This window comes from Festucalex cinctus, chromosome 1, assembly GCF_051991245.1.
Source record: "Festucalex cinctus isolate MCC-2025b chromosome 1, RoL_Fcin_1.0, whole genome shotgun sequence".
Lineage (NCBI taxonomy): Eukaryota > Metazoa > Chordata > Actinopteri > Syngnathiformes > Syngnathidae > Festucalex > Festucalex cinctus.
Window position 1 is genome coordinate 2,969,966 of NC_135411.1, and position 22,739 is coordinate 2,992,704.

The window sequence follows — 22,739 nt, forward strand, 5'->3', positions numbered from 1 at the left end:
CGTTAGCTCTCAACATTTAGACGAATGCAAAAGCTAACAGAAGACATTAAACTAACATTAACCACTGACTGAACAAGCTTTACTTAGATGGCAATGACATTCTAGTAATATATTTTATTCATTAATAGTAACGACAATAACTTTGATATCGTTTTGTGACAGTTATTGCCCGGAAAGCAAACTACACTACAGCTAGCTAGTTAGCCCGATAGAGTTAGCATAGTCTTACCTTAGCACAGTCCGATTTACATACTCCGTAGGCACACCGCTTCATCATTTTGGAGGTCCGGAGCTTGTTAATGGTTGTCACTCTTCTTCCGTAAAGTTTTATGGTGGTTAGCAGTCTCGTAAGCCATCAAATAAAATCAATCAGACTATGGACGTCATCGAGAGCTGAGTAAAGCTTGACGGACTATGCTTACATAGCAACGGTTGCTAAATGTGTGATTGGTCAATGCTCGTTTGGGGGGGCGGAGTTTGCAAAAGGTCAATTACGGATACAACTCACCTGACTTTTGGCAGCGATATTTGGCCGAGCAAGAAAAGAAAAAGTGTAGTCAATAGTGCATAGAATTTGCCGGCACTCGACTAGAACTTTTCCTGGCTCAAAGCTTAAAAAAAAAAAAAAAAAAAAAAGACCAGAGACTCTTGGGTGGATTTACAGATTTACAGTCTGAGGTAAAACAGCAAGGATGTTTTAAAAAAAAAACACAAAAAAAAAAACAAACTGTGCTACTCATAATTCTGGGGTACATTAATCACAATTCATTATAATCCACATTTATCCAGATTTCTCCTTACTTTGGAAGCATGTATTATTTTGGTATGTTTGAATTTGATAATAATGTCTATTCACAGTTTCATTTGATAAATCTTATGATTATTCTAGCGAAGTTTTACATTTATAAGTCTAAATTTACACATAAGAAACCATCCTTTATTTTTTAGTTTTTATTTTTGTATCCATGAGAAATTATTTTTTTGTCACTGTCTGGTTGTCTGTGTCCAAAAGCTGTAAAAACGTATAACTATTGCAAACTTATCATTTATTTATATGATTTTGTATCAAACTATTTTCTTTTCTTTCAGTTATACTATTGATTTTATTTGGTTTAGCTTTTGTATGATTAACTTCCCTGGCGTGTTCTATGTTCTAATTGTTTATAGTGTATACAATGATTGTATTATTTCCCCCCCAATAGTTTGTATACTGATTGAGTGAATAGAGATTTAAAAAAATAAAAACTAAACTGGGCTACTCGTATGTACAGGAAGTAAACATGTTTCTTCTTATTTGTCCAGTGCAGTTTAAAGGTCTATTTATTTTTATTATCCAAATGAATCTAGAATTAAACGTATAATTTTATGAGTTTTTAAAAAAAAAAATAAAGTAAAATTAAATATTAACATTTTCGTGACATGAGATTTGTCCAACTGTGATTGCCGTAGATTTCACGTGGTAGCAGAAGAGCGACTCCATTCCAGGCACGACGCGTTTACGCTCGGCTTCACTATAAAAATAATTCAACACGAATTCGTACGGAACGAACTGACACATCGACACTTTGCCCCGTCACTACTTTATTGAAGTCAAACATAATTGCTCCGTTTCGTGTCTGTTTCAATCGTATCTCTCGGCCCTCTTTATTTTGTCTTGTATTAGCTTAGCTTATCTTAGCTTAGCTTAGCTTGCTAGGCGCCAAAAACCGAGACGCGTTTGCTATCGACAAATTGGCTCAGCAGACGTCAATCGTGAGCGTAAAGTGTCGTGAATATCGTGTGAAGATGTTCACAATGGCGAAAGTCAAGTACGAAGAGGAGCTTTGTGGAGCACAGGAGGACAACGAGCGACAACGTCAACTGCTGGACGCCGTTTACAAGCAGCCTCGAGTTGTGTTGAACAGAGCAGGTTTGTCACTTGTTTCATCGACACTTTTCAACCATATGTAAGTTTTTATTTCTGTAATGACTCTTCACCGGGTCACTTTGTTACGATACACAGTTTTTTTCTTCAGTCGGTTTGGTACATTTCTCAGTCGATGAGAATTGGATTTAGCAGAGCTACAACTGAGGTAAAGTTAGCCGCCTTTTCTTTTTACGCGGTCAAGTCAGCCGCACTTCATTTTTTCTGTTCGCCCTTTTCTAGGATTTACGGTAGTGTGCTCGAAGAGACGCTTCGGCCTTGGGGTGAACCCCACAAAAGTGCCTAGAAAATGAGTTTCGCTCCACTGTCTGGGCACGACTTGTTCAATGCATTTTTTGATAGATAATACCCTTCTGAACTTTGGGTTAAAAGTTCACCCAATGTTTTCCTGCCCCAGTTTTGTCACAAGCCAGAAATGCATATATAGGTAAATAACAAAAAACGAAAATCTTGTGCTGCAGTTTTTGGTCATAAAACGTCTTTCATTAAATTTGGCAACATAAAATCATTCCCAGATGTTATGAATAAATATACCTAACATCAGAAACAAGTATTGGTGGTTTGGTGTACTCATGTGAATTTAGATCATTAAATATATCACATTTGTGCCAAAAAAACAAAACAAAAAAAAAAGCTTCAACTAGAAGTGAGACCAGCACACGAATGTTACATTTAGCTATGTTTATGTTTCATATATAAAAACAATTCACAACCTACTATGTAATGAAAGGTGCACAAGAAGCAACATACATCGGCCAAAAATGGCTGAAAATACTACAATGCACCACAAACTTGGAACAAGGCAAAATGGACTAGATGAAAATAGATACATTCAGAGCCCAGATTATTGTAACATATAGAATATTTTTTAAAGTATCAGATTATGTCACAGCATGTCATTTATAGCCCCCACCCCTGCCCCCCACACAAAAAATATTAATAAAAAAAGAATCAAATAAAAATCAAATGTACATTCACAATAAAACCATGGAACTTCATTGGAACGGCTCTTTTTTTTTTTTTTTGGGCAGACCAATTTAACAAAGGTCTGTGTTGTGGAAAAATTGAATACACTTTTTATTTTTTGCTTGAAAAGTGTTCCAATGGAGAGTTAACATCTTGATAATGAAACAAACAAAATGGCAGATTTTACAGCCCTGCACTGTAAAGTGTCCTCGTATGCCATGTGATTTTCCAACCTGATGTTGTACCAGATGTGTTAGTGTCACTTTCTTGGCTTACGTCAGTAGACTCAGTAGTTGATGTATCTGATGACTGAGGTACCCTGTCTAAAAGTTTGTCAGTTGTTGATAAAGTGTCTACAAAAAACATTTCAGAGGTGTTGCGCTGGAAAGGGGTGTGAAAAACCAGCTGGGGGAAATCACACCTCAATCTTCGTTTCAGTATATCCTGCCTGAAATAGAAAATTAAAGGGAAAGATGAGCACAAGATACACATATTCACATCACAACTAGGCCTGCTCTATTATGGAAAACTAATCATCACGATTATTTTGGTAATAATTGAAATCGAGATGGCGGCATGTGTATTGTCTGCTCAGTGTCTCTCTGGATTTGAGATGTTTTAATGGATTTTATTGCATCTGAATTTGTTTTAATAAGTTGAAGTTGATTATTTTTTTTTATAGATAATCCCTTTGGATGTTTTAAGTGAACTGTGGACTTTTTAATTTTAAGTTTAAAAATACTGCTATTATCTGAGTCTGGCTAACAGGCTTGGGCCTGCTGCATCACTTGGGGCCGAGCTAACTAGCTTGAGCCTTTAACATCCCCCTAGAGACTGGGTTTGGAGGCCCACATTCCTCCTGGAGCCGAGCTAACTAGCTTGAGCTTGCAACATCCCTCTTGAGACTTGGCTTGGAGGCCAACGTCCCTCCCGGAGTTGAGCTAACTAGCTTGGGCCTGCAACATCCCTCTTGAGACTGGGCTTGGAGGCCCACGCCCCTCCTGGAGCTGAGCTCACTAGCCTGAGCCTGCAATCTTTCTTTGCAGTGAAGGACAATGGCGTTTTTTATTATTTTAATATGTTTGTTGGCAACTTGGGACATGAGACTCAACAATGTTCCCTGGGTGAGTACCCATCACAATGTGTTGTGTTTTCGGGACAATTATTATGGTGGCACTGACTCTAATGTTGCTTATGAGCAACCTCAGATTCATTTGGTCTGGGTCTTAAACTGCTGGACTGAGGTACCCAAGGAATTACTTAAACTCCAAAATGCTCTCGCTTTATATGACCTCACGCTTTCGCTTTGTGAAAAGAATTGCTCTACTTCAACATACAAAAACTTTGTGTCAAAATGTAATGTGAAACAAAGATTGATGATTGTTCTACTTTTACTACTATCTGGAAATGTGCAACCAAACCCTGGACCTGATCTGCAATGTATCCAGACTCCTTCTGATTTTAATTCAGTGTCTGGCCTTAAAATTGTTCATCTTAACGTGCGTAGTTTACTACCTAAAATGGATACAGTCAAAATCTGGATTAGATCAACAGATGCAGACATTGCGATCATCTCTGAAACGTGGCTGACAAGACGCATCACAGATGATGACATCAACAGAAATGACTACAATGTCTATCGTACTGACAGGCCTAAAAAAGGTGGTGGTGTAGCCATCTATGTTAAATCAAGATTTGATGTTTTCGTTGTCTTGTCTAAGTCAATTCCTAAGCAGATGGAGTTTCTGGCCTTGAATTTGGTAATAGCCAAATCCCTTTCTATAACTGTTGTTGGTTGTTATAGACCTCCATCTGCCACCAAGGAGACATTGTCATCTTTAAAATATCTTTTATCTAAATTAAACTACAATGAGCTTTTAATGGCAGGGGACATGAATTGGGATTGGTTAAACACTTCTTCTGAAGAATTTAAATCTTTCTGTGACTCTGTTAATATAAGCCAGTTGATCAATCATCCAACTCGGCCAAACATTAAAAGTCCTGAGAAGTCTACCTTGATTGATTTAATTCTTACAAACGCTCCACATAAATTTTCATCTGTGGGTGTTTTTTGTAATGACCTGAGTGATCATTGTGTTGTTGCAGCGTGCAGGGATACAAAAATCCCCAAATCTAAACCACGTATTATTTTTAAGCGGAACTTAAAGAATTTTAATGAACAAGCCTATCATCATGATTTGTCCTTTGTTAATTGGGAACATATAAATCTGTTGCCAGATGTCGAGTTAGCTTGGACATTTTTTAAATGCCTCCTTGACTACCGATAATCGGTATCGGCCCTGAAAAAAGCATATCGGTCTATCTCTAATTAAGAATTGAATTAATTGCAGTTACATTAATACTTGTTTTATTTAACGTGGCCTTATAAAAACAAAAATAATAATTATTTAAATCAATGACAACCACAGTACAGGCTATGTAAAAAAAGTGACCAAAAACACTGACACTCATTCATTGTTTTTTTGTGCAAATGTTCCAATGGTGGTTGAGGGGATGGGGTGGGTGGGGAGATGATCGATACTGGCTTCCTCCGTGTAAGTGACACGGGCTCGGAAGCAGTGTTTGTATGTGTTGAATGGGGTGTGTGTGTGTGTGTGTGTGTTGGGGGCGGGGTCGATATATCTATACATGGCTTTATGTATCGATATTGGGATATGAAAAGGCGTATCTATACGATATCGATGTATCAATATTTTGAACCCAGCCCTAGTTAATTCAATTGAAATAGAAAGGGTGTATGAAAACAAATTCCTTGTAGTAGTTATTGATGATAAATTATTTTGGAAGCCACACATAGAAAATGTTAAAAGGAAAATGTGAAAAATCAAAGGGATACTCTATAAAACTAAGGATGTCCTGAACATGAACTCATTATATACATTATACAGTTCATTATTATTACAATATCTGACCTATTGTGTGGAAATCTGGGCAAATGCAAATAAAACAAACACCAACTCTGTATTCAAATTGCAAAAGAGAGCTATAAGAATTATTAATTAATCAAAATATACAGAATCAACACATCCATTATTTATTAAATTAAATACAATGAAATTTTATGACTTGGTTGAGTTTAAATTAGCACCAAATTAGACACAGTCCTTATGATATAAGGGGTGCACATGTCTATAAAAAAAAAAAAAAAAAAAAAAAAAAACAAGAACAAATATTAAGCAAAGGTGTGTATGTGTTAAAGGTGTTAATTTGTGGAATCATTTGGGAATTGCCCTGAAAGGATGTGACTCACTTGTTGAGTTAAAAAAAAAAAGTCTAAAAGTAAAAAAAAAAAAAATACTTGTGTATAGATTTGTTATTCATTCACTCATGTGGCCCATGTGATAAACTTCAAGATAAAATACATAACATCACAATGCATTAACTTTACCAAACCATGTGTATCTTGTGTCTCGCAGATGTCGGTGAAAAATATATTTGTCCTGAGCGGCAGGAGCCAGAGTTCCCTGGCGTGAAACAGGAGGAGGACTTGGAGCCTCTGCAAGTTAAAGAAGAGAAGCGGCAACAGCCTCCCAACATCAAAAAAGAGGAGCAGCTGCCACCATACATTAAAGAGGAGGAGGACTTCACAGAGTGTCCCGTGACTGGTGTCCATTTGAAGACTGAAGATGAACGTCAATATGAAGAGAACAAAGGGGCGGAGTCTCCAAGCAGCAGCTCAAGACAACAAATGACAGAAGATGATGACAGCCGGTTAGCTCTCATGTCAGATGGTGAAGACGCTCCTCACACTGCTGACGATGAACAGTGTGACGATGATGTGACATGTCACACTGATGGCAAACAGTGGAAATGTTCTCAGTGTGGAAAAACCTTTGGTTTCAAGTCTCAATTGAGAAATCATGCGATGGGCCACACTGGTCATAAACCCTTTGTCTGCTCAGTTTGTGGTCGAAGTTTCTCTGAGAAGGGAATTTTAAAAATACACACAAGAACCCACACTGGAGAGAAGCCCTTTGCTTGCTCAGTTTGTGGTCAAAATTTTGCTCAGAGTGGACACTTAAAAAAACACACAAGAACCCACACTGGAGAGAAGCCTTTTGCTTGCTCAGTTTGTGGTCGAAAATTTGCTCTCAAGGGACACTTAAAAACACACACAAGAACCCACACTGGAGCGAAGCCTTTTGCTTGCTCAGTTTGTGGTAAAAATTTTGCTCAAAATGCAAACTTAAAAAGGCACACCCGAACCCACACTGGAGAGAAGCCTTTTGCTTGCTCAGTTTGTGGTCAAAATTTTGCTCAGAGGGTACACTTAAAAAGACACACAAGAACCCACACTGGCGAGAAGCCTTTTGCTTGCTCAGTTTGTGATAAGAAATTTCCTTAGAAGGAAAAATTTAAAATCCACACAAGACCCCACACTGGAGAGAAACCATTTTCTTGCTCAGTTTGTGGTCAGATTCACAACAAAGGGCAACGCTGAGAGGCACCAGTGTGCTGATGAGAAAAGCAGTTGATGAATGAAGCTTAACTCTTTCAGTCCCACGCATTTTCTGACAAGGTAACTCCAGAATCCCACCAGATTTTGCACATTTTCACCCATTTTCAATGCTTATTAGAATATTGTGTGCTATGACTAAATAGACATGGTGGGTGTCGTTTGAAAGATTGGGGTCTCCTCTTTCATTAGAAAAAAAAGTATGATTCTACCTTATTCTGTTCTTTAGTAATCATCATTTGAAAATGGCTTGATTTGACATAATTCAAGAATCTCGGGCAAAATAAGGAGAAATGAAGCTTTTTGTGAAATGATGCATTTTCTGCAAAACAGTGACTTTTACAGTAATATTTTTTGGTTTAGTGACATCTCAAATATCTCAACAGTCCTTGCCTTCCATAAAACATGAAAAAACAAAATGAAAATGTGTTTTTGATAGCAAAATAAGGATTTATTTACATATCTGATAGCGTGTGTAAACATCAATATTTCACAAACTATTTACAAAATGTTGATTCTTTACAGGAATGTTTGTGCATGTGTGTGCGTGCTTGTGCGTGTGCGTGCTCGTGCGTGTGCGCTATTTACGTACTATACAGGGAAATAACAGCTCCATTTTCACATTTGATAAACTATTTACAAATTTGGGGTTATTTACGAAATATGCATGCATGAATGGGTGCATGGGTTTTGTTTTGAAACCCAATAGTGTCATTTGTGTGATCGCGTGTGAAGCTTTCTTCTGCGTTCAGGGGGACACTGCAAGATGTTCACACGCTTGTGCCTCTGCCAGTGTAGTAGCTGCTTCTGTAAATTACAGAAAATACTGTGATCAAGATGTAATTTTTATTATTGTTGCAAGGTATTGTGATTGTTTTTTTAACCTCTTGGTCGCACTGCGTGTGACTGCGAAGGGGCCATTTGTGTACGCTGCCCCAACTGTAATCGAATGTTGTGCAACATGCGTTAGTTAGTACGAGGTGACAGACATTGCACATACAGTATACAGAAGCATGTCTGTGAATATTCTCATCCATCCAAGTTATTTCATCCCTGTCACATTCAATATACTGAACTAGTACAATTGTGATCACTCGATTTACAGAATGCTAAACGTCAGCTTACCTCCGGGGCTTCCAGGAGCTTTCGGCGATAAATCGCTGCTGCTGCTACCTTTGCCACACTTGAACTGATCTGTTCAACTGGTGAAGGCGGCTCGAGTTCGCCAAATTCGTCACGGATTCCTCGTCAGATGACGTGGACTGGTCAGAGATACGACGATGCAAACTTTCACTCCGTGTCTCAGAGAACGCCGGAGGCGGTGGCTTCTGAAGTGGGCGCCCGTGACGTTTTTGTCGCTTTTCTCACACTCTTATGCAGAATCCGGCTCCTTGATCTTTCTATTCGTCATCTCTTGACCGATCGTGACAAACGCTCTGCTCAAAAGCGTGAGCTTTTGTTTTTAGCGGCCTCCGGTTAGCCGCCGTTAGCACTCGTCTTTTCTCCCCCAGCCACCGGCCCCCACCACTCCACAACACTCCGCCTTTACTAGGAAATCACATCCTTCTCGTGTAAAGAGACCATCACTGCCATCAAGAGGGCACAGTTCGTCACTACAGTGCTTCACGGGCTTAATATTCAGAGGGAAACTGCCCAAGAGTCTCATCCACCCATTCATTAAAAAAAAAAAAACTGATTTGACGAACTTTCTCGTCTGCGGGTGACGCCCACCGGGTGTCACATGACGAACTAGTTCGTCCGCGGATTGCAAAGAGTTAATATGATCTCATTTAGGAATTGACATTTAAAATGGTGCAGAAATTTCTACCGCTAAATGAATGATTGATCTGTGTACTTGTATTGTGTGTTGCATGTGTCTTATTGTGAAATTGAATTTGACGGCTGTGGACCCCTTCATGGCCTACGTCACGATGATGTCACGGTGTTTACTGGAGGCAAAAACAACCGCTGGAGGCAACAAAGTGCAGTGAGAAGTCAACAAGGCTGGTTGTCTGTTTATACTATTATATTTTTTTTTATCAGTTTACTCACATATGAACTCAAATGGCCGTTTTGCGCGTCCTTTTCGACGTGAACTTTCTATGAAAATATGCTGACCGGTGTTAGAACCACACGCCACTGAGGTGTTTTTGTCTCCAGCTTGCGCCCCGCCCTTTAAATTGCGTCACATTGTTTCCAAACTTTGAAGGGGTCTAATATAATCTGTCATGTTGACATGTAAATGTCCGTTCATATGTAGTTTGCCTTATTTACATATTAAAAGGCTGTCGGTTGAACACATTATTTTAGGTTAATTAATTATGCACAAATTAGTGTGTCAAAAAAATAACGCAACTGATCGCGAGTCAATGCCAAATTTGGCCCATTGAGGTACACAGAGTAGACTGCAGGGGGCACCACTACAGAGTAGCACGAGCACACCGACCTGTATATATGACTGGATAGCAGATAGCCCTTACACGCCCGTGCAAGCCGTTGAAGCCACAGGGCGGCCATCTTGCTCCTACCATCTCGTCAGTGGGTGGACGGTATGTCCACTTTGAGGACCCCTTTTTTTTAATCACTCAGTTCCATGGACAGCGTGATTTATGGTGATTTAAATTTGTTAAAAACAAGAGGACTTCGGACATTTTCCAACTTGCCTTAAAGGCATATAAATGATATGTTACATGACGTTTACAGGAGGAAACTTGTATAATTCATTGTTTATGAAAGAATCACAACTGTTCAACAAATAATATTGGGTCCTTACGTGCACACATATGACAGAAAAGATGGCGCTTTCAAGCAGCAATGCCAGTTAAGTGGGGATTTTGGGAGGTTGTTGTGCTGTTAGACTAGCTCAGGGGTGTCAAAACTCAGTTTTGTTGCAGTCCTCAGGGTTTATCTCAGAGGGCTGTTATGACGGGGAAACCAAATGTTTATTCGTCTCACCGAACAAGATGGATTACTCGTAAGGGTAAAAGTTTGTTCACTAAATTCTACTGCATCTATTTGTGGGGAGTGGCGTCAAGTTGTATTTTACAATTTTAAAATGTGCAGAAACTCGCAAGTTACTTTAAAAGTAAAGAACTCTTAATATGAAAAGAACACATCGATCGTTTCTGGTTGCTATGCAGTAAAAATTTGTCCTTTTACAATGCACATCCTATTTCACTTAACAAAATAAAAGCATCAGTGAATGCATACATTTGTGGGGACTGTGTTGTATTTTACAGTTTTAAAAAATGTGCATAATTTCACAAGTTACTTCATATAAAAATTAGGCAGCTCCTAATATGAAAAGAAAAATGCACTGAGCTGTCACCATTGTCTTACAAATGCAATTATGCCATGTTGTAGTGACAGAAAAATGACCAAAACAAATCACTAACACATTTGGTTTGGTTTTACAGTAAAGTACATATTTTATTGTGTTTAACTTTTTTTTTTTTTTTTTTTTTTTAAGTTTAGTTTAGTTTTTTAGTTTTAGTTTATCAATGCCTAAAAAATACAACCATATTTAAATTCGGGGGAAAAAAATGTACTTTTAATTGTAAATTTAGATATAAATAGAGATATAAAATTTGTGAATAATGTGCAATTAATTGTCAGTTAATTATTGAAGTAATGCGATTAATTATGATTACAAATTTTAATCGACTATATATATATATATATATCTTCTGCCCTCAGTTAGCACAACTTAGGCAGCGAGCTAAACATGTGAAAGAGTTCCAAATTAAGACACGTGGTTGCTATATATCTTTACTTCCTTCTTTCCTATTTTGTGAAACTGCAACATACAGATTAAAACAAAGACATAAGTGCTTCTGTCTACAAATACGTGTACAGTGTGAGCAATACCATTTAACGAACACAAGTAGGCCAACAATAACTTTAGCACAGGTTAGCAGCTAACGGCTAATAGCATCGAGTCACCGCCTTTTCAAAGAAAGTTCACCACCGAGAAACCTAAAATAATCATAAACACAAATACGTCAAAGCGTTATGACTTACAGATTCTGCTCTGCCAACGCTCCGAAATCAAAAACAATGGTGAGACTTGAGGAAATTCTTGCGTTTCCTCCCGTGCTGTGACTGCGTGTGCAGGTCCTCAAAAACAGAGCTGCTATTTACATTGCTTCGCCACTCGCCGGCTCCGCTTCACTTCACAAAATCAAACACATGAACACACAATGACAAGGGCGACATCTACTGGCAAAAATAGAACATAACATTTCTACACAACAAACATTGACTGAACAAATGAGGGACAGAACAATATATATATCATATTATTGAGCCCCATAACATTTTACGAATATGGTTCTGTTTTTGAAGGAATGTACACAATTTTGTCTTAATGGTATTGGTGCTGAATTATGTAATGTTTTAATCAAATTCGTTTGCCTACCCATGCATTGGTTATTTTTGTTTTGTTTTGTTTTGGGGAACGGAAACGAGAACTTCCCCCCCTCAGAAGTCAGTTGCTGTGTGCGCGTTTGTCTTCTCATGCAGGGAGGACCCAAAGCTGAAGAGGGCCACAAGAAGACTGCTGACATTGGCCCTCATTGAGCCGCCAGGCTTTTTGTCAACGCGAAGGAAGGAATGAATGAATGAAAATAAAAACCAAAAGTGGGATGAAAAAAAAAATTTGACTGTGGTAAGTATGTGTATTTCATTTACTTTCCATGCCTTCCATGCTACTCGTATGTACAGGAAGTAAACATGTTTCTTCTTATTCTTCCAAATGTAGTTTGACGATTTGATTTTTTTTTTATTATCCAAATGAATCAAGAATTGAACGTATGTTTTAAGAATTTTTTTTCAAAGTACAATATTAAAATTTTCGTGACATGAGATTTGTCCAACTGTAATTGCCGTAGATTTCACGTGACAGCAGAAGAGCGACTCCATTCCAGGCACGACGCGTTTACGCTCGGCTTCACTATAAAAATAATTCAACACGAATTTGTACGGAACAAACTGACACATCGACACGTTGCCCCGTCACTACTTTATTGAAGTCAAACATAATTGCTACGTTTCGTGTCCGGTTCAATCGTATCTCTCGGCCCTCTTTATTTTGCCTTAGCTTAGCTTAGCTTACCTTAGCTTAGCTTAGCTTAGCTTGCTAGGCGCCAAAAAACGAGACGCGTTTGCTATCGACAAATTGGCTCAGCAGACGTCAATCGTGAGCGTAAAGTGTCGTGAATATCGTGTGAAGATGTTCACAATGGCGAAAGTCAAGTACGAAGAGGAGCTTTGTGGAGCACAGGAGGACAACGAGCGACAACGTCAACTGCTGGACGCCGTTTACAAGCAGCCTCGAGTTGTGTTGAACAGAGCAGGTTTGTCACTTGTTTCGTCGACACTTTTCAACCATATGTACCTTTTTATTTCTGTAATGACTCTTCACCGGGTCACTTTGTTACGATACACAGTTAGTTTTTTTCTTCAGTAGGTTTGGTGCATTTCTCAGATGAGAATTGGATTGAGCAGAGCAACATGTTCAATTATCACGTCACAGCATGAAACAGCTTGGACTATAATGTGACGTCACTGAATGGCAAAACACAATTTACTCGAGTATAAAACTTGATAGCTTTCTTCATTCATAAATATTCACCATAACTTCATGTAACGTGACAGTATTGCTGCTATATCCCTGCATGAAATTATACGGTTAACCAGTTAACTGTGTGGAATGTAGGAATGTCACGATACCAGAAATTTAGTAGTCGAGACCGATACCACTGAAATTCCACGGTTCTCGATGCCATTTCGGTAACACGGTAAAAATAGAAAATAAGCAATAAATTCTGTACTTCAACAAACAATGATATTGTGTGCTTAAACAGAACAATTGGCATGTAGCTTTAAAGGTACACTCAGTATTATACAGTGGCATCTCGTGGTGAAATAAAAAGTCATTCATTAAAAAAAACAAATGTTTGTGTTAGTAGTAAGTAAAAAGATATGTTGTATCGCATAAACTTACTTTTTTTAAATATAACGGTAAGTCATAAATCACTAATTATTTTACATGACCGCGCCGCGCCTGCTAGTGTCCGCCATGTTTCGCCGCCATCTTTCTGCTACGGGTGCCGTCAAAGACAAATTTCAGCGCTCCATTTCTTAACGCGTTTTTGGAACGCCTTTGCAGACGCACTTCCGGTTTGTATGGCGACCGCATGTGAACGAAGAAGAAGAGTTTCCGGTCCCCGAAGAGAGCATTATCAAGCATCACAATTGCTTTGGGAATTTATTTTATTTCAGCGCGACAAAACAAGAGTTTATATTGTAGGCGCATTTGCCAGATGGAGAGAAATGAGGAACAGACTAGGTTTGGGACGTGCCGGTGCCTTCGACTGCTTTCTACTTGACCGGTAAGTAAGAGTACATTTGTGTTTACGTTTTGAGAGCGAGAGAAAAAGTATGCACCGTACTAATTAATACGATGTTCGTACCATTGTTTTACGATCACTATAGCTGTTGATTAGCAACTCCGCACCACTCAAACGATTTCGTTATGTAGCTACTTTATTGCTTTGGAGAAAAAAAAAAGATTCCCGCTGGCACGTTATATTTAGAGTAAATGCGCAAGTTATTGTGTAATGTAATGTAACTGTGATTTCGGAGGTATATTTGCCCATAACTTCAATGGAGAATCTAAAGCATACTGCATCAGTGGAGGAGTTGAAAATTATTATTTTCGTTGTGGTTGGTGAAAATAGTGTTCTCGAAATTAATTTTCGGCAGGGAATAACTTTCTGGACTTAAATGCTGGCTGTACTGTAAGCACTGTTAGAGTCTGAACTCTCTCACTCAAGTGTGTACTGGTCCATTGTGTAATTGGGTGCACAAGAATTTACAGGCTGCTACGTTTTCCGCGGAAACTCGACAAGCAAGCAGCCTTTGCATATTCGATGCAGTATGCAGTCAAGTTACTTTTATCTAGCTAATACAATGTTTTGGGCCCCAAAACTAAAGATCTTACCTCTATTTTGGGGGCTTTGTTGGAAAGTTGGTAACATATAGTAGTATCATCAATTATTTTATTTTTTATTTTTATTTTGTTTTTGTTTGTGTCACGCTAGATCAACAGCCAAACTTGAGGGGTTCCAGAACCATATTCTGATGTATACAAGCATTCATGCACTGTTTAAATACATCACCGACATGCAAGAAAAAAAAATGTCAAGGGGAGAGTCAGCAGCCAAATTGGAATGCCCCGAATGAGGACACTTGAATGGAGGACCCCAGAAGGCTTCGGTGTTGTACCACCAGTATCTCCACCTACCATATCTGAGCTGCAACAAACTGAAGTCAGCCGACGTCTTGGTATGTCATTTACATATGGACGCCATTGCACACTACATGAACTTTTTGTGTGAAGCAATACGGAATGGTCACATGTACAAGCACCACTTGTTTTACACAGGACCTGCTGACCAGGTGTCTGAAGCCATGGAGTGACTCCTCCCTCACTTTCCTCAGCAAGCCTTTGAAGAATATGATATCATCGTTGGTGGGAACATGCCGTCACTCCATAACATGTACTTGTGCAGTCAAGGAGCATGTCAAACTTAATAAAACCAGCAAACATTGAAGTGACTTCATTTTTACTGCAGTCTGTTCACACAATCAATGGACAAGCCTTCCTTAATTTTGCCCCAATAACATCATAGAGTAGGCGAAAAGTAGTGTTACAGATCATACTGTGTGTTCGGGAGAGTTTGAGGAATGTTGCAATGTTAATGGGGGACAATGTCAGCACACAAAAAAACAAAACCATCATGGTATTGAGATAATCAGATATTTTAGCTGTGTACAACACATACCTGCTCTGTAACACTACTTTTGGCCCAAACCTGTATGTCTATTTTCCATATATTGAAATGCACAGCGTATTGGTAAAATTCTGGAACAACTGCAATTCATGTAGCTCATTATATTCTAACAGCATTTTTTTTTTTTTTTAGTTAATATGTTCATTTCATGTAGACTTTTATTTTACTTTATTTTATTCATTCATTTTCATGTACTGTACCTTACATTCATTGGCCAATGAAGAATTCATTGTCATTGCAAGCATTTATAATAATTCTCCAGGCTTTTGATGTTTTACATTTCTGGTCATGTAAAATAGTGTTAGGTTAGGTGTCGAATGAACACTGCATGTTGACGCCAAAGGAAAATAGTATTTTTTTTAGTTATTCAAAATGTACAAATTAACACACAACAACAATATACAAGTTATACAAACTACAACAACAAGTGTCAGACATGTACTAATTATATGCCAGGTAAAAAACCTTTGTATTGTCCTCGAGGATCTGGGAAAGTGTCACTTATTTGCCACAAGTCACCAAGGTGCTGCAGTCTGGGATCCAGGTACAGGAAATCATGGTGGTGCTGATGTGGGATCCAGGTACAGGAAATCATGGTGGTGCTGATGTGTCAGCAATGTGTCAAAAAGTATTTCTTGGTGTCAGTCTATCAGCTGGACTTGGATATCTTCATGTTCCTCCATGGTCATTTCCTGTACGAGTCTCTGCAAGAAGGTAACAATTGTATGTCAGATGAGGTACCAAACAATGAACTGAAAGTCACTGAGCCAATGAAGTACATTATTACACGAGCAAGACTATTTGTGAAAGCCATGTAAATTCCTGCACATCGAAGTACAAGGAAGCTGTTGTATCTTCAATCAAAACGAATTAAGTTGCTTAGTGATATTTATGAGGTAAAATTGTTCAACATGGTGACAAATCGATATCTGAGTAAAGGGTTTCAAATGTTTTTGTAAGCAGCACTTTTCTGAGTGGTTAGTAGCAACAAGACACGGGGGGAATTACGAGTCTGAGTTGCAGATGTGTAGTTCAGTTAACATCATTATTTTTGCACGATATACTAAACAAATCAGCAAACGATGTAATCTAAATACCACATATTCCAAGCAAAGGTATGTTTTGAGCCATTCACATGCATGCTCGAATGGAATTATTTTTCCATGATGACATAATTGTACGTTACGAGACACCGCGTTCTCTTCCTCGTCGTCTCTCTCGCCCCCTCCTCGCCCCCTTTGAGATGGTCCACATGTCTATAAAACATAACATAACTGTGTGTTCTCTGTTGCATGGTTTAGTTGGACTAACAAATATGAACATAGATAGCCATTATCATTAGCTGATGTACAGTATTTCCAAACAATGCCGACAAAAATATTAATTCTGAAATTAAATGACTAAATCACAATTATTAGGGATCTGTACAGTATGTCTAACAAATGCAATTCACTTACGTCATCACTCGAGGGAATACCGGAAGTTGTTTGCGTTCTGTTCCGGTGAAATTGGTGGTAGGCTGTTGAAGTAGGGTCTCTCTGGGACGCCGTAGTTCGTGTGCTTAAAATCATTGCATTATCTTGTTTGACCGATAGATGGCGGTCGTGAGCTACACACTGGGGCTTTAAGCAAAGGTGTGTATCTGTTAAAGGTGTTAATTTGTGGAATCATTTGGGAATTGCCCTGAAAGGATGTAACTCACTTGTTGAGTTAAAAAAAAAATTGTTTAAAAGTAAAAAAAAAAAAATACTTGTGTATAGATTTGTTATTCATTCACTCATGTGGCCCATGTGATAAACTTCAATATAAAATACATAACATCACAATAAATTAACTTTACCAAACCATGTGTATCTTGTGTCTCGCAGATGTCAGTGAAAAATATATTTTTCCTGAGCGGCAGGAGCCAGAGTTCCCTGGCGTGAAACAGGAGGAGGACTTGGAGCCTCTTCAAGTTAAAGAAGAGCAGCAGCAACAGCCTCCTAACATCAAAAAGGAGGAGCAGCTGCCACCATACATTGAAGAGGAGGAGGACTTGGAGCCTCTTCAAGTTAAAGAAGAGCAGCAGCAACAGCCTCCCAACATCAAAAAAGAGGAGCAGCTGCCACCATACATTAAAGAGGAGGAGGACTTCACAGAGTTGCCCGTGACTGGTGTCCATTTGAAGACTGAAGATGAACGTCAATATGAAGAGAACAAAGGGGCGGAGTCTCCAAGCAGACAACAAATGTCAAATGATGACAGCCGGTTAGCTCTCATGTCAGATGGTGAAGACGCGTCACACGCTCCTCACACTGCTGACGATCAACAGTGTGACGATGATGTGACATGTCACACTGATGGCAAACGGTGGAAATGTTCTCAGTGTGGAAAAACCTTTGGTTCCAAGTCTCAATTGAGAAGACACGCGATGGGCCACACTGGTGATAAACCCTTTGCTTGCTCAGTTTGTGATAAGAAATTTCCTTATAAGGAAAAATTTAAAATCCACACAAGAACCCACACTGGAGAGAAGCCCTTTGCTTGCTTGGTTTGTGGTCAAAGTTTCTCTGAGAAGGGAAGTTTAAGAACGCACACACGAATCCACACGGGAGAGAAGCCTTTGGCTTGCTTGGTTTGTGGTCAAAAATTTTCTTCCAAGGGATACTTAAAAATCCACACAAGAACCCACACTGGAGAGAAGCCTTTTGCTTGCTCAGTTTGTGGTCAAAATTTTGCTTTCAAGGGAAACTTAAAAACACACACAAGAACCCACACTGGAGAGAAGCCCTTTGCATGCTCAGTTTGTGGTCAAAATTTTTCTTCCAAGGGATACTTAAAAACACACACAAGAACCCACACTGGAGAGAAGCCCTTTGCTTGCTCTGTTTGTGGTCAAAGTTTCTCTGAGAAGGGAAGTTTAACAACGCACACGCGAATCCACACTGGAGAGAAGCCTTTTGCTTGCTCAGTTTGTGGTCAAAATTTTGCTCAGAGGGGACACTTAAAAAGACACACAAGAACCCACACTGGAGAGAAGCCCTTTGCTTGCTCGGTTTGTGGTCAAAATTTTTCTTCCAAGGGACACTTAAAAATACACACAAGAACCCACACTGGAGAGAAGCCTTTTGCTTGCTCAGTTTGTGGGCAAAATTTTGCTCAGATTGGACACTTAAAAAAACACACAAGAACCCACACTGGAGAGAAGCCCTTTGCTTGCTCAGTTTGTGGTCAAAATTTTGCTCAGAAGGGACACTTAAAAAGACACACAAGAACCCACACTGGAGAGAAGCCCTTTGCTTGCTCGGTTTGTGGTCAAAATTTTTCTTCCAAGGGACACTTAAAAATACACACAAGAACCCACACTGGAGAGAAGCCTTTTGCTTGCTCAGTTTGTGGTCAAAATTTTGCTCAGAAGGGACACTTAAAAAGGCACACACGAATCCACACGGGAGAGAAGCCCTTTGCATGCTCAGTTTGTGGTCAAAATATTTCTTCCAAGGGACACTTAAAAATACACACAAGAACCCACACTGGAGAGAAGCCCTTTGCTTGCTCAGTTTGTGGGCAAAGATTCCCAACAAAGGGCAACGCTGAGAGGCACAAGTGTGCTGGTGAGAAAAGCGGTTGATGAATGAAGCTTGATATGATCTCATTTAGGAATTGACATTTAAAATGGTGCAGAAATTTATACCGCTAAATGAATGATTGATCTGTGTACTTGTTGTCAGAAAGACTGGGGGGAACAAAGTTTGTTTCGGTTTCACGTACGTCTTCTTTTGATGTAACACACGAGTTCATTTCCTTACTTGCGGCAGCACCATTTCAGTGCGTTACAGACGATAAGCATTATAGTTGTGAGAAATAACATCCATATGTGCTATATATGCAGTTAAATGTGTGTTTATGTTTATAGTTCACGTAACTTCTGTGTTTAATTGGCTCGTTTACATTGTACGGTGCTCAATTGCCTCGTTAACTCCGCGGAGCTTCGATGCTAAAACTAGAACGGTGCCGGCCGCTCACGGCCTACACGGAAGCTCGTATTAGCTCTTACCCATCCTACATTGTTTGTAATGTAGCTCTTTTCGTTTCCCATTTGGGCTTGTATTTTAATTCCTGCATCTTATTCTTTCTGTTTCTCACACACACACACACACACACACACACACACACACACACACACACACACACACACACACACACACATAGAAAATACAATTTATATTGGTCAAATAATATTCCACCTGCTGCCATTAAAGCATTCAAGACATTCCAGACTCCTGATTCTCTGACCGGAATCAATGGTCCATTCTGCCCGCTTCAAATCAGCGTAATTCTTATAATTAATGTGGACAACACTACACTTGTATTGTGTGTTGTATGTGTCTTAGCCTATTTTGAAAATGAATTTGTTTTGAAAACGTAACATCAACCTGACAAGTGGCTGCAGATTATAACTGACGGCTATAATCTGTCATGTTGACATGTAAATGTCCGTTCATATGTAGTTTGCCTTATTTACATATTAAAAGGCTGTCGGTTGAACACATTATTTTAAGTTAATTAATTATGCACAAATTAGTGTGTCAAAAAAAACGCAACTGATCGCGAGTCAATGCAAAATTTGGCCCATTGAGGTACACAGAGTAGACTGCAGGGGGCACCACTACAGAGTAGCACAAGCACACCGACCTGTATATATGACTGGATAGCAGATAGCCCTTACACGCCCGTGCAAGCCGTTGAAGCCACAGGGCGGCCATCTTGCTCCTACCATCTCGTAGGACTTCAGACATTTTCCAACTTACCTTAAGGGCGTATAAATGATATGTTACATGACGTTTACAGGAGGAAACTTGTATAATTCATTGTTTATGAAAGAATCACAACTGTTCAACAAATAATATTGGGTCCTTACGTGCACACATATGACATATTTCAAGCAGCAATGCCAGTTAAGTGGGGATTTTGGGAGGTTGTTGTGCTGTTAGACTAGCTCAGGGGTGTCAAAACTCAGTTTTGTTGCAGTCCTCAGGGTTTATCTCAGAGGGCTGTTATGACGGGGAAACCAAATGTTTATTCGTCTCACCGAACAAGATGGATTACTCGTTTTGAAATGAGAAGTCAAGGGTAAAAGTATGGAATCAGAATCCTGCCAATACCTTGTAACTTCGGTTTCAATCTCCGAAAACATTTTTGAATGATTGAAAAAATGTTTCGAATCTCCAGAAATATTTTTTGAACGACTAAAAAATCACAGAAAAAGCTTTAAAATAATAATAAAAAAAATGCTTAGAAAAGAGACATTTTTTTAAAAGTATGATTTTACAGTGTTTCACCCACAAATTTTCAGAGGTTCAAAATGGTCACCAGCCAAGTTTCAAAAATGGCGTTTTGGCATTGTTCTCCCTTGGCATTTATTTGTTTCCCGTTTTTGAAACCTGTAAACTCTGAAAGTTCTCAAAACATTGAAAAAATATTTCCAAACCTGAAAAGTGGGTTTGAATCTCCAAAAAGTATATAAAATCATTCAAAAAGACAACCTTTTTTTCCCTAATTTAATTTTACAGTTTCACCCACAAACTTTCAGAGATTCAAAACGGTCACCAGCCAAGTTTCAAAAATGGCATTTTGGCATTGTTTTCCCGAGGCATTGGTTGAAAGACTGAAAATGTTTTCAATGTTGTTTTGAAACTGCAATTGACCTTTCGCATAAGCTCCGCCCCCCTTAGTTACTGTTGCTAGTCCGTCAAGCTTGGTGACTCCGACAGCACAAGCCGTGACGGGAAGACTTACACCGGCGTGTATTAGTGATTTCTTTTGGAGCAATACCAGTGCAATATCCTCCAGATCGAGGCAAAAAGGTTTACAATATGCAGTTGAGGGTTATAGTCATAATATTAAATTAGCCAGCGAAGGGGAAACATACAGGACGCACGCTAAATCTGAGAAAACCACATGACCTATACTTCAGATGCAACCAGCACAGCATTATGGACCAGTCGTGCTCTTGTACTGCCGGGTAAGTTTTCTTACTTATATTAGTCTATTGTTAAAATATGAGGATTACTGTTAGGTCAGCAAGTTAGCTAAACCTAGGTGTTTATAGCTAGCTAAACATTAGTGCTTTGTTTTTTTTGTCTTTGAAAGCATCAGATCAGTCATTGTTATTCTTTGTCCATCATAAAAAAAATATTTTTGTCACCCTAGCCATGGATGTAGTTAAGGTTATATGGCTGGTTGGGATACTCCGGAGACGGGTGTCCGTTCACAAAATGCTGCATGAAAAATGAAAACAAGATAAGCTCGGGGCACTTATTAGGACGCTTAAGTTTGCCAAACTTGACGAAGCTTTGTGTTAACGTTAGCTCGCAACATTTAGACGAATGCAAAAGCTAACAGAAGACATTAAACTAACATTAACCACTGACTGAACAAGCTTAACTTAGATGGCAATGACATTCTAGTAATATATTTTATTCATTAATAGTAACGACAATAACTTTGATATTGTTTTGTTATTGCCCCGAAAGCAAACTACACTACAGCTAGCTAGTTAGCCCGATAGAGTTAGCATAGTCTTACCTTAGCACAGTCCGATTTACATACTCCGTAGGCACACCGCTTCATCATTTTGGAGGTCCGGAGCTTGTTAATGGTTGTCACTCTTCTTCCGTAAAGTTTTATGGTGGTTAGCAGTCTCGTAAGCCATCAAATAAAATCAATCAGACTATGGACGTCATCGAGAGCTGAGTAAAGCTTGACGGACTATGCTTACATAGCAACGGTTGCCAAATGTGTGATTGGTCAATGCTTTTGGGGGGGCGGAGTTTGCAAAAGGTCAATTACGGATACAACTCACCTGACTTTTGGCAGCGATATTTGGCCGAGCAAGAAAAGAAAAAGTGTAGTCAATAGTGCATAGAATTTGCAGGCACTCGACGAAAACTTTTCCTGCCTCAAAGCTTAAAAAAAAAAAAAAAAAGACCAGAGACTCTTGGGTGGATTTACAGATTTACAGTCTGAGGTAAAACAGCAAGGATGTTTAAAAAAAAAAAAAAAAAAAACTGCTACTCATAATTCTGGGGTACATTAATCACAATTCATTATAATCCACATTTATCCAGATTTCTCCTTCCTTTGGAAGCATGTATTATTTTGGTATGTTTGAATTTGATAAGAATGTCTATACACAGTTTCATTTGATAAATCTTATGATTATTCTAGCGAAGTTTTACATTTATAAGTCTAAATTTACATATAAGAAACCATCCTTTATTGATTTTTTTTTGTATCCATGAGAAATTATTTTTTGTCATTGTCTGGTTGTCTGTGTCCAAAAGCTGTAAAAACGTATAACTATTGCAAACTTATCATTATTTAATATGATTTTGTATCAAACTATTTTCTTTTCTTTCAGTTATACTATTGATTTTATTTGGTTTAGCTTTTGTATGTTTTAACTTCCCTGGCGTGTTCTATGTTCTAATTGTTTATAGTGTATACAATGATTTAATTATCCCCCCCCCCCAAT

At 38.8% G+C, this 22,739-nt stretch overlaps 2 protein-coding genes and 1 long non-coding RNA gene across 3 annotated transcripts in view; 2 read left to right on the forward strand and 1 right to left on the reverse strand.

Moving 5' to 3' along the window:
• Positions 1–22,201, forward strand: part of LOC144007685 (uncharacterized) — a 33,703-nt gene extending 11,502 nt beyond the window's left edge. Inside the window, exons 3-4 of the mRNA XM_077507522.1 lie at positions 6,921–7,232; positions 17,823–22,201. Coding sequence (XP_077363648.1) covers positions 6,921–7,232; positions 17,823–18,833 — 1,323 coding nt within the window. The 3' untranslated portion in view covers positions 18,834–22,201. The remainder of the gene's footprint in view (positions 1–6,920; positions 7,233–17,822) is intronic.
• LOC144007179 (uncharacterized) overlaps positions 1–22,739 on the reverse strand; it is a 337,746-nt gene that overhangs the window by 309,997 nt on the left and 5,010 nt on the right. The gene's annotated exons all lie outside the window — the stretch shown is intronic.
• LOC144007797 (uncharacterized) lies at positions 12,192–14,916 on the forward strand. Its single transcript, XR_013280355.1, has 3 exons — positions 12,192–13,759; positions 14,471–14,714; positions 14,815–14,916. It is a non-coding gene; the product is annotated as an uncharacterized LOC144007797 (long non-coding RNA).